This window comes from Dromiciops gliroides, chromosome 2, assembly GCF_019393635.1.
Source record: "Dromiciops gliroides isolate mDroGli1 chromosome 2, mDroGli1.pri, whole genome shotgun sequence".
In the NCBI taxonomy this organism is placed as follows: Eukaryota; Metazoa; Chordata; class Mammalia; order Microbiotheria; family Microbiotheriidae; genus Dromiciops; species Dromiciops gliroides.
In genome coordinates, this window is record NC_057862.1 from 612546877 (window position 1) to 612560023 (window position 13147).

General features: G+C 35.3%; 1 protein-coding gene across 1 annotated transcript in view; it reads right to left on the reverse strand.

Moving 5' to 3' along the window:
- Nucleotides 1-10160, reverse strand: part of LOC122739376 (40S ribosomal protein S3a-like) — a 104136-nt gene extending 93976 nt beyond the window's left edge. The window contains 1 exon segment of the mRNA XM_043981138.1: nucleotides 9915-10160. Within this exon segment, the coding sequence (XP_043837073.1) occupies nucleotides 9915-10160 (246 nt within the window).
- Between the last annotated feature and the right edge of the window lie 2987 nt (nucleotides 10161-13147).

The window sequence follows — 13147 nt, forward strand, 5'->3', positions numbered from 1 at the left end:
CCTTTTAATGATGATAATTCAATAACAACATTGAGGGAGATTGTAATTCAGGATGAGCATAATCTATTCTTTCAAATTACAAAAAAATTAAAAAGATAACAATTCATATCTTTAGTGATATTGGCAAGTTACTTTTCATGGATAGAGTAGTAATATGGGCTGATAGGAATATTATGAAACAAAACAAACAAAAAAACTGGATATTTTTGATTCAGCCACATGATCATATTCATGCTTAATAAATACATTAAAAGAAAAGCATCAGTTAAAAGTTTGGGATATCCTTCAAAAGGTGGAGGAAGCAATTAAGAGAATTATTCTCTTGAACCTCAGTCTTAATAGCAAAGACAAATTGGTTGCTAGAGGTAGAAATGTTGGATACCTTGGAGGGGAATAACAATTTAATCTTAGATTTTGTGATAAAGAAGGAAAGGAAATCCAGAAACAATTTAATATACAAACTCAATTTTGGAGAAGAGATTACAAAAGGTTCTGAAAATGACAAAGGTTCATAAATTCAGAGGCAAAAAGATCATGCAGGTAATTTCATTCAAATCCATTGTTTTTCTCATCACAGGGGACATTCCCCTAAGTCTATAACATATTAGGCCAATAATATGGATGGTATAGACAACGCTCCTTCATATATCAACTTGTTCTCATAGTCTCTCCCTCCTAGGATCTATCCCTGAAGGAAACCTGGAACCATGTTTCCTCTCTCAGTGTTGGAAGCCAAAAAAACTAGTATTTCTCTTCCAAGTTCTCATCATTTCTCCCCTTCATAGAGGTAGAGAATAATAAGTAACCATTCTCCATCAATAAGAGAGGTCTTATCCAAATGAATTAGACATAGAAGAAGAATTTAACTTTGGTAGACAGGGTGCATCAGATTACCTTGAACCCTGGCTATTCTATTAATTTCTTGTATTACTTGGATATGTGAATTAATGTCTTTCAGATTCAGTTTCATCATTGGCAAAATGAGGGGTGTTAGATGGCTTCTAAGTTGATTTCCAGTCAGACTTTCCATGATGATTTGTCTTTCTAGATATTTTCCACTATTCTCTTTAACTCTATGTTCCAAAGTAAGTGGATAATACCCCTTAATCAGTGCTGTATAATGTTTGCCCATTTATACAAATCATCTTTCAGGCCTAGAAGCCACTCCTTCCTCATTTACATATATTGAAAAAGTTCTCTGATCATTCAAAGGCCAGGTCAGGTGCCACCTTCACAATGAAATCTTCTCTGATCCCTCCATCCCAAAGTAACGCCTCTTACCTAAAATATACTTTGTTCATTTTCCTAATATACTTTGTTCATTTTCTTTCCCCCAATAATTTATTATCTGATTCCATACTTATTTGTGTATAGGTTGTATTTTCCCTACTGGATGGTAATCTTGATTCTAGGATTGAGGCCATTTTCTATATTTATCTAGTGCTGATCACTCTGATTTGTGCCTCTAAATGTTCACTGAATTGCACTGAAATGAATTGAAGATAAGGTTTAGCCTTTGTTGAAGTTTAGACTGAGATGATCTTTGGACCTTATCTTAAATATAATATTCGGGGTGCATAAATATCTGATAATGGATTAAAGGAGCTTGAATTTTGTTTAACTTTGATCTGTTACTAAGACTAGAAATAGTCAGACCCTGAGCAGCCCTTTCTCATTAGCTACCAAAATTTCCCTCACCTTACTGTGTTACTATGATCCTCATAGAGTAAATGACCCTGAATCCTCTCTAGGACTATATGGTGACCCATATACTACTAATCTAATCAAATCTAACAAACGACTTTTCAGTACCAACTATACAAGGCACTGTGCTAAGTGCTAGGCATACAATTAATAAAAAGAAAGACAGTTTATGACCTCAAGTAACTTGCTGTCTGTTTGTGGGGAGACAACACATAAAAGGAAGTTGGGTGCTTGGGCATTTTATTCTGTGTAGTTGAAACCAGACAAGGCAGCAGATGCAAAGTGCAGCAATCTGAGGGTCCAGTTTCTCCCTTTTATAACAGATAGCATTTGGAGGAGTCTGGTTTTCTATTTGTTAGCCCTCCAATCAAAGGGGAAAGGAGTCTATGGAAAGTTATGTCAGTTAACATTTGAGTTAGTAGCATAGTGATCATTTGAAAAGTGAGGAGCTTATTTATTTTGGGAGTAGCATTTTGTTCAGTGGAATTGAAAACAGGAAGAATGACAGACACAAAGTATTGTTACAGGTCCCCAGATTGAACTTGTGCTATAGATGTTAAATAAATACATGGCATATTAGGAAGAACTCTAGATTAACATTCACAACACTTTTTAATCCCATCTCTGCAGCTTTCTAGCAGAGAGATCTTTGGCACATGTCTTAACTTCAGTGAGTCTCAGCTTTTTCATATTTAAAATAATTTGAAAATATCTATTTCTGCAAAAAAACAACAACAGGAAAATATCTATTTCAACAGGTTATTGTGAGGATCAAATGCAATTGTTTTTGTGAAAATGCTATGAATTTTGTAATGAATAATACCTATGCAATGTGGTATTATTATTGCTATTATTAGTCTGGGTCATTTCAGTGATTAAAATTTTGGTCCCAGCTTTGTATCACAAATGGTCTGATGCTATGCCAAGTCACTTAATTTCTCTGACCTCAGTTTCCTTACCTGTAAGGAAATATATATCCTTGCTCAGAACTTCTCTCATTTCCTATGAAAAGTTCTGATTTTGACAATTACCTTCCTTTTCCAAATTTATACCTCCCCACTCCCCTATAATAAAATATTCCTTATATAAGAAAGAACAAAAAACTAAAGAAAGGAAAAAGCAGTTTTATAAAACTGACCAACACATCAAGTCTTTCTGACAACACATGCAATGTGCTACACCCATGATTCCCTATCTCCTCAAAGACTAGAATTAGTTGTATTTTCTCATTACTTCTTTAGATATGAACATATTACAATTTATCTTTAATTTCCAAATGAGGGCATTTTCTCAGTGCCTATCTGGCTTGACTTCACTATAACACTTGACTCTATTGTCTATTGATCATTTCCTCCTCCTTGGCACACTTTCCTTAGTGTTTGTTGGTTTTCTTTTCAATAGAAAGCTAATCCATTTCATTCCTTTTTGCTCGGTTTTATTTACTATGCATGGTTGGTTGTTCCTCAGGCTCTGTTTCGGCCCTCTTTTCTACTTTACCTAAATTATTTATTGATTTAATAATTTCTTATGGCTTTTACTATCATTTCTGTATAGATGACTCCGATATATATACAAGTCTACTGTGTCTTCTTATATCTAGTCTTACAGAAGCAATTATCAGACATTTCTGTTTATATGTCCTGTAGGTTTTTGCAATTCAACATGGTGAAAACAAAACTTAATTTTTTCCCCCACAAATACTAACTTTTGCCAGCTTTACCATTTCTGATGCAGGTTCCATTATGCATATAGTCATCTAGTTTCTCAACTTCATTGTTAATATTTTTTTCACCAAAGGAAAGCACTTATAATAAAATAGCATCATTGAGATATTTTGAGAAGTAAGTTCAGGGATTTAAGGTTAAGAATTCCTCATGTAGAAGAGCCACTGTTTCTTTCTCCCTATCCCTGGCCAATAAGGGTTACACATTTGGGCTTAGGGACTGGTTAGACTAACATCTTTAAAAATATTTCTGAGGTATTATTCCAATTGAACCAAAACCAATCCAATCTAATGAAAAAAAATTGGGGGGGGGATTTTTTAAATAAACCTTTTATATAAAGTTTTAAGTTCCAAATTCCATCTCTTTTTCCCTCCTAATAGTAAGCAATCAGAAACAGGTTATACATGTGAAATTATGTAAAATATTACCATATTAATCATTTTGTATAAGAAGACTTGAATATAAGAAAAAATGAAATAAATTGGAAAATAGCTTGCTCCAGTCTATGTTCAATCAATATCAGTTCCTTCTTTAGAGGTGGATAGTATGCTTCATGATCCTCAGTGTTAATCTTGACTCTTATTGTTCTTTCTTACCCATATCCTCTGTTTGCTAAATCTCACCTCTTCTACCGTCACAATATCTCTTGCATTCCCACCTTTTATATATTCATAACACAATCACTGTAGTTCAGGCCCTCATCACCTCTCACGAAGATAATTATAATAGCAACTTAATTGGCATTACCTCTATTTTCTCCCCTCCCCAAGTAATACTTCACACAGATTATGAATTGGTAATCTGAAAGTACATTGGTTACAAGAGTTATATAGAATGTAAACTAGCATCTAATTTTAGGAGCCGGCTAAATATAGTAGCCCATATATGTTTGCAGTGGATGATACAAATAAAAAAAATGTGGCCTCAGGGCAGTGATTCCAAAATTGAGTTCATTGTCATGCAGAATATGGTCTCAGGAGATGCTATGGTCTTTAGGTATTAGTAGTAGAGAGATTGCCAGGGTGGATGATTAGATGGGATGAGAAGCATGGTGAGGCCTGGTTTTAGTGAGATATATTGAGCCATATGTTTTTCTGTTAGCTGACATCAGAGTCATAGAGTGCTTAATAAACATTTTTTTTTTTTTGCAGGGCAATGCGGGTTGAATGACTTCCCCAGGGTTACATAGTGACTGTCAAGTGTCTGAGGCTGGATTTGAACTCAGGTCCTCCTGAATCCAAGGCCAGTGCTTTATCCACTGTGCCACCCAGCTGCCTCCTTAATAAACATTTATTGCATAAACGAATGGTCTTATGAGCTATTTTAGCAGAGAGTGAATAGTACTGTCCTGACCAAATTTATTGTGAAAAACTTGATTATAACTGTTCAGAACCTCTAATTCGGTCTGTTCCTGAATGATATCAGAACAGCTAGGTGAAAATAGAAAGAAAAATGCTATTGACCTGTTGTTCTATCTACAATATACCAAATAACTGATTTCACTGATTTTCCCCAATTTGATTAACTAGTTTTTCTGCTGTTATGAGGACTCAGCATTAGTAGGGTCTGCTATCCCTGATAGATTGAATCCCAGTTGGCAGCAACTCTGCCTTCTAATAAATTCAATGCATCTACACAAAAACTTACTGCATTGCAGTGGTATATTAAAATAATGCCATCAGTTGAAAAGAACTGTATTTAATCATGTTTTTTCCCTTCATTGAAAACCTTATTCCCTGCCATCTTTCATCTACCAACTCTCCATTCATCAACCCCAATAATGTACCTAAAGTCATGGCTATATTTAATAATGTAGACATTTCTTTGACAAAGAATTTTTACTTTTACATGAAGCTGATTGTATCGGAGATTATTTCTTTTGATAAAAATAATTGAAACCTATATACAAACACGTCTGTGTGTATGTTTGTACACACATGCAAATATACACATATATGAATAAAACATATATATGTTTAATCAAAATATAAATACATATCTAGTATTAAAATAATATTCATATGTATGTGAATAAAACATATATGGATGGATAGATACATAAATAGATACATTATCTATCCATCCATCTATCTATCGATCGATCTATTGATCTTTTATTCCTTTATTTGAGAAATGAAGTCCCTTGCTAAAGTTAAGGTATTTTAGGCCTTAAGTTATAATCAACACAGTTTCCAGAGAACTCACCTATTCTACAATTAAATTTTAGTTATAGCAGAAGCAGGGAAGCAAGTGGGAATGGATCTTCCCTTTGGATGTTGCATATACTTAACCTAATAGCTCCAGTCTCATTCACTTCATAAACCTTTACAGTAGCAATCCAGTCTGAAAGGGCAATGTACCTGTGCTTTTTAGCCTTTGCCTCATACTCTACATTGTATAATGAAAACAAGTGCTTTCTAAATGGTATCTAATTATAGTGAATTAATAAAATGAATTTAATTGACCTATGAAAAGGAGTGTAAGGTATCAGTAGTAGTAGCAGTATTAACTTCGTCTAGGGATGAAAAAGTGTATTGACGGCCACATTTCTGAGTATAATAACATCTTAAGGAAAGACTATATCTATCTGTCTATCACCTGTCTTTATGTCTTGTCTCTATGCCTATCTGTACCATGGAATGAACAATGATTCTAAAGTCAAGATGACCTAGATTCAAAACTGCATCTCTGTTATATGCTACTTATGTGATACAATTTCCTCATAAGTAAAAGAAGAGTTTGGACACTGTGATCTCTGAAATGCCTTATAACGCCATAACCATGATCTTTATGATCACTAAGCCAGTTTCCTGTAATTTTATATCTAGTTCCCAGAACCAGTGATAGTGAATTTAACTCCCTCAAGCCCCAGAATTGAAGCTGTTCCCCATACAGTAGATGGATTTAAGAGAAATGGTCAGGGAAAAATGAAACATGGCTGGCTTAAATCAAGTTGACTTCAAAGGCATCCACTAATCACCTAAAATATATAAGACATTGTGCTAGGTATTTAAAATATAAAGAAAAAAAATAGTCCTCAAGGAAGTTGTATTGTGTAGGTCTTGGGGCACAAAATGTAGAAAGGTAAGCAGCATGTGGGAATTTCTGGAAGGGGACAGTGCTAACTAATGGATATAGGTGGGTCAGGAAAGGCCTTATAAAGAAAGGGGGACCTGACCTACATGTTGAAATCAGCAGGGGATTCTAAAGAGGCAGAGGGACAGAGGGAAGTGTATTTTAGGCACAGGAATAGCTTATTCAATATCGTATAGTTTAAAGATGGAAAGTCAAGTTTTCTAAACAGCTTACAGACCAGTCTGGAGGGAATGCAAAATGTGGAGAAGGGAGTAATTTGAAATAACTGAAAACACTTATGGAAGCAGTTGTTGGAGATCTTTAATTTCACTCTCAGTTTCTCACAGCTAGTAAGTGTCAAGTGTCTGATGCCAGATGTGAACTCAGGTCCTCCAGAATCCAAGGCTGTTACTTTATCCACTGCAACACCTAGCTGTCCCCAGTAATTCTTATTTTGAGAGAAAATAAGGAGCTATTCAAAATTTCTGAGTAGGAGAGTGATATCATCAGACTCGGTAACTTAGGAATATTAATTTTCTTTTTTTTTTAATGTATAAGGTATTTTATTTTTTCCGTTACATGTAAAGTTAGTTCTCAACTTTTGTTTATACAAGCTTTACAATTTCAGATTTTTCTACCTCCCTCCCCTCCCTCCCCCCCCTCCCCTAGACAGCAGGTAATCTGATATAGGTTATGTCTATATATCTCTATACATATACATATAGATATAGATATATACACACACATATATATATACACATAATAACATTAATCCTATTTCTGCATTAATCCTGTTACAAGAGAAAAAATCAGAGCAGTGATGCAAAACCTCAAAATAGAAAAAAAAAAAACAACAGCACCCAAAACAAAAGAAATAATATGGTTCAATCAGCATCTATACTCCACAGTTCTTTTTTTCTTTTTTTTCTTGGATTTGGAGATCCTCTTCTATCATGAGTTCCCTGGAACTCTTCTGTACCATTGCATTGGTGAGAAGAATATAGTCCATCACAGTAGGTCAGCACTCAATGTTGATGATACTGTGTACAATGTTCTTCTGGTTCTGCTCATCTCACTCATCATCAGCTCACACAAGACCCTCCAGGTTTCTCTGAACTCTTCCTGCTCATCATTTCTTACAGCACAATAGTATTCCATTGTATTCATATACCACAACTTGTCCAGCCATTCCCCAATTGATGGGCACCCCCTCAACTTCCAATTCCTTGCTACCACGTAAAGAGCAGCTATAAATATTTTTGTACATGTGGGTCCCTTTCCCCCTTCCATGATTTCTTTGGGAAAAAGACCTAAAAGTGGAATTGCTGGGTCAAAGGGTATGCACAGCTTTATTGCCCTTTGGGCATAATTCCAAATTGCTCTCCAGAATGGTTGGATCAGCTCACAGCTCCACCAACAATGCATTAGTGTTCCAATTTTCCCACAGCCTCTCCAACATTTACTATCTTCCTTTTTTGTCATTTTAGCCAATCTGATAGGTTTCAGGTGGTACCTCAGAGTTGTTTTAATTTGCATTTCTCTAATCATTAGAGATTTAGAGCATTTTTTCATATGGGAATAGATAGCTTTGGTTTCTTCATCAGAAAACTGCCTGTTCATATCCTTTGACCATTTCTCAATTGGGGAATGACTTGGATTCTTATAAATTTGATTTAATTCCCTATATATTTTAGAGATGAGGCCTTTATCAGAAGCACTGGCCTCAAAAATTGTTTCCCAGTTTTCTGCCTCCCTTCCAATTTTGGATGCATTGCTTCTGTTTGTACAAAATTTTTTTAATTTAATATAATCAAAATCATCCATTTTGCATTTTATAATATACTCTATCTCTTGTTTGGTCAAAAACTGTTCTCCTTTCCAAAGATCTGATAGGTACACTATTCCTTTCTCTCCTAATTTACCTATGGTACCACCTCTTATGTCTAAATCATGTATCCATTTTGACCTTATTTTAGTATAAGGTATAAGATGTTGGTCTATGACTAATTTCTGCCATACTATCTTCCAGTTTTCCCAGCAGTTTTTGTCAAATACTGAGTTCCTATCCCAGAAGCTGGAGTCTTTGGGTTTATCAAACACTACATTACTAGTGTCATTTACTACTGCATTTCCTGAGCCTAGCCTATTCCATTGATCTACCACTCTATTTTTTAGCCAGTACCAGATAGTTTTGATGACTGCCGCTTTATAGTAAAGCTCCAGGTTTGGTATCACTAACCCACCTTCCTGTGAATTTTTTTTCAAGGAATATTAATTTAACAGCTATGTGTAGAATGGATGGGAGCTCTTAGAACCTAGAAATTGATTAAAATTTCTTATAAAAATATGAGCACAACAACTAAACCCACACATTTTAAGAAAATTGAGAGAGGGTATGAAGGGAAGAATAGAGAGTCAAGTCAGTTAAAAAAATAAACAGAAAAAATAAACAAAAAATGCTTGGGGAACAACTGTATTGTTACTAGGCAAGAAATGAATGTGGATTCATTGAAGAAGACTGAGAAACTAGGAAGAGATATGACAGGAGGAGAACCTAGAATGATCAAAATGTTTCCCATTGGAGTCAGAGAACCTGTCTGAATACTGCATTTGACTCTTATTACCTGTGTAACCATATGCTGGTCACATTAATTTTCAGAGACCTCAGTTTCCTGATTTGTTAAAAAAGGGTGCTAAACTAGATGATCTGCAAGGTTCTTCCAGCTGCAGATGCATAAACAAAATACTGTGATCCCTCAACAATAGCCCTTGATTACCTGTGATGTTGTTACATTTCACTCCGAATTACAGCATTATTTTATTTTTCTAAGACTTTTCCGCAGACATAAAGGGAACTTTAGATAACTGTCTAGAATTCCTAAACAAATTTTCAAAGTAAGTATTTTGCCCCTTTCCCTTGTGGATTCATTTGCCTTATTTGAAATCTGGACAAAATAAGGTGTAGAGAGGTTAAATGAATTGTCTGATGTCGCAGAATTGATTAGGTATAGAGGCAAGCTTTAAATTCAGACAGCCATGCTGTGTGTGACCCAAAGTCACTGAACTTACTTTACTCATCTATGGGGAGCAGTTTTCAAAAGGTTCTGAATTCACTCCAATTCACCTTTTGAGATAACTTCAAAATGGATTCTGTCCTGCTTTATCTGTGCGATGCCCTTGGGAAAGAACAGACACAAGAGAGGAGGAAAGGGAAGGAGATCAGGGGAGGAAATGGCCAGTATAGCTGTGCTAAAGTATCTCGGAGAAAAAATTTTCACAGCTGCTACTACGACTAAGCAGTGTTTCAGTTGGGTGAACTCTATCCACCATCTCCCATAGTGAAATCTTCATGCCTGTCATGTTGTGATATGTCATCAAACAAGTCAACTGGAAGAAATTTGTTCCACTTACCAATAGAGGTTGTAGTTTGAAAACTGATTTGTTAACTAAAGCCAGTGAAAGTGAAATAGCCTTTGAGTAGGGGGTGCCATAACCTGGCTGGTCAGCTGGAAACTCAGTCTTTCTTCTCAGCTGCCAGTGGGTTGAAAGGCCTTGCAAATGTTGATTAATCTCACCTGAAGATATTATTTTGGTATTTGTAAGGATGAAGAAAGCTAAAGAACTCTCATTAAAGGTGCTGTCTGTACTTACCCACATTGTAGTTATTTGATTCAATTTAACACATTTTAAAGCCCCTACCTCACAAGCAACTTTAAGGCCAGAAGGACCTTAGATAATTCAGGTAAGAAAAATGGATTTGCTTCAATTATTTTTACATTTAAGAAGAAAGCACCCTCTTAACCAAGGATAAAGGAGTATATACCAAGATGATCATATCTGCTTTACCTTGTAACAATAACTATTGTTACACTGATATCAGGAACTTTCAATAAAAAAAAATAAAAATAGGGGCAGCTAGGTGACACTGTGGATAAAACACTGGCCCTGGATTCAGGAGGACCTGAGTTCAAATCCGGCCTCAGACACTTGACACTTACTAGCTATGTGACCCTGGGCAAATCACTTAACCTTCATTGCTCCATAAAAATAAAAATAATAGAAATAAAATAACAGACCCCTTCCAATGCAGATTGGTACCTGCTCTGCTACTTACAGATATTTAGGGAATTTTTGGGATCTTGAAATTTTAAGCTACTTACCAATGTCACACCATCAATATATTTTAGAGGTAGAATGGACCTATCTTTTTTAGATAAAAATATTTTATGTATGAATATAATATTAATCCATTGAAAACTATCTCTTATGAATTATCTCATTGATCTTCCCAGAATTCCTGAAAAGTTATCAGTGCAAGCAGAAGACTTGGCTCCTGGTGTTACCAATCAGGTTTGATAATAGTATGTAGTAGAGGTGACAGTGATGTCTCCCAAAAGCAAAATCTGAGGTTGGTTGCCTGATCAAGAGTGTGAGCACCCTGAGGAAAAATGAAACTCACTGAAGAAAATCCAAGTGGAGCAACCCTTAGAATGCTGCAGAGAATTCTACTAAAGGGGACCCTCAGGAGGCGTCCACAAAGACATAAATGAACTTTTATTAATAATCAGGAACTGTGAATTTTCTTAATTTTGATAATTCAATTATTGTGAGTGCTTCCTCTCCAGGAACTTCTCATGTAGAAAGAGAGAATGACCTGATTTGATGTGACACTTCTGTAACAGCCCTCTTTGATATACTTCTTCACTAAATAAACCTTATAAAAACTTATTAATGTCAACTGACTAGTTGATATTAGGGAATACACTAGATAGTGACTTATAAACAACAATATTGGAAAACCCCAGCCTCTTGGAATCACTCTTAGAACCCTTAGAGGAAATAAAGTAAGCTATTCATTGGGTATATTCCAACTAATGTTAATGGGAGTTGGGAAATGAGATCCTATATATCTAATAATTACCCTACATATCTAATAAAGCTTCAACCCTTTGGGCCTATTGTTCTAATCTGTAAAATAGAGTAATAATAATCTTACTTGACTACCTTTCAGCATTGTGAGAATCAAGTGAGAAAATGTATGTACACAATGTATTGTAAATTTCAAAGTCCCATTAAAATGAAACATATTATCATTAGCTTCAATTTTATAGATGAAGAAACTGGCATTCAGATAAAGAATAATAGACCAAGAATTGGAAGGGAGCTCAATTTATCTATTTCAATCCCATTACTTTATAAATTAGGAAACTGAGTTTCAGGGAAGCTAAATATTGTGCCCAATTTAACTCAGGTAATGTCAGAAGCAGGTCCCAAGATGCTCAGTCAAAGTCAAGACCAAAACATAAGTTACTCATCTCCTAATTTTGTGATCTTTTCACTAAAATGTTTTCTTTTGTAGACTTAGCCCAAGTGTATTTATAAATATTTATAAATCATCTAATATGTGCAAAGTATTCTATTAATGCTTAAAAAAGATAAAGCACAAAGCCACAAGGGGGCACTATCAACATTATCTGATTTTTTTTTTCATTAGTTGTGAACAGGTGTTGCCATTAAAAGCTTAGCTTTCCCTATAAGCTAAGCCCAATATGAGAAGTTTCTTTGGCGTAATCACCAAGTTCTTTCTCTTCTTTCCACTCAGTTCTGTCCTTTTGTAAGTATCAATGCTTGTCCAATTCACTGTTGTTGTTGGTGGCGGTGGTTCTTCATTCTAAAAGAGGATCAATGATATAACACTGATGTCTTGACTTATGTGTCTTTATTGACTGATTTACCTAATCATATAATGGTCCAGGGCCTATCCTTATGTCTCCTCCAATACTTTAAATTACCAGGTGTTTTGTTACATAGGTTCCTTTACAAAACATTGTGCAAAATTTTATTTGCAACATTAGAAATTAAGTAAACAACCGTAATGGACCCAGGCCAAGAAATTCTCTACAGATCAGTCAGAAAGCACTCTTTCATCAGACAAGCAGGAAGGAAGGAAGGAAGGAAGGAAGGAAGGAAGGAAGGAAGGAAGGAAGGAAGGAAGGAAGGAAGGAAGGAAGGAAGGAAGGAAGGAAGGAAGGAAGGAAGGAAGGAAGGAAAAAGAAAGCAGGAGCTCAGTTACTACATAAAGTAGCACCTAAAGGATGAATCAACTAGGCATCTACATCAGGGTTTTCATATTCAAAACAAAAAATATCAAATAGAGTCAGTGATCTATGATGAGGACTCTAAGTTTGAAGTCACTTTCCTCTTGACTTCTATTGTACTGGCATGAGTCTGTCACAGACTTTTGGTGGGGAGTCTTGTATCATATGTTCTTACTATATTATATTAGTAAATGCCCCTTTATAAAACTATTTATGACTGGCTGGCTAAAATGAATCTCAACCAATAATCTTTTGAGCAGAGGGGAATGCATCTGTTGGTATTTGATTGATGGAATTATAGAATCATCCCCAAATTATTAGGCAGTACCTCTAGAATCCTGAGAGGGGGGTGCTCTGGAGCCTGAAACTCACCAATGATAGTGGATGTTAGAGAATGAGCCTTAGAATTGTAGATGTGTGAACATATAAAACACATATGTGTCTATACATATGCATATATAATATTGGTACAGTCTTAGTTTTGGTAAAGTGTCATTTACTAATGGGACAGGATTATGTCTTTGCTACCTTTTTCAAATGTATTTG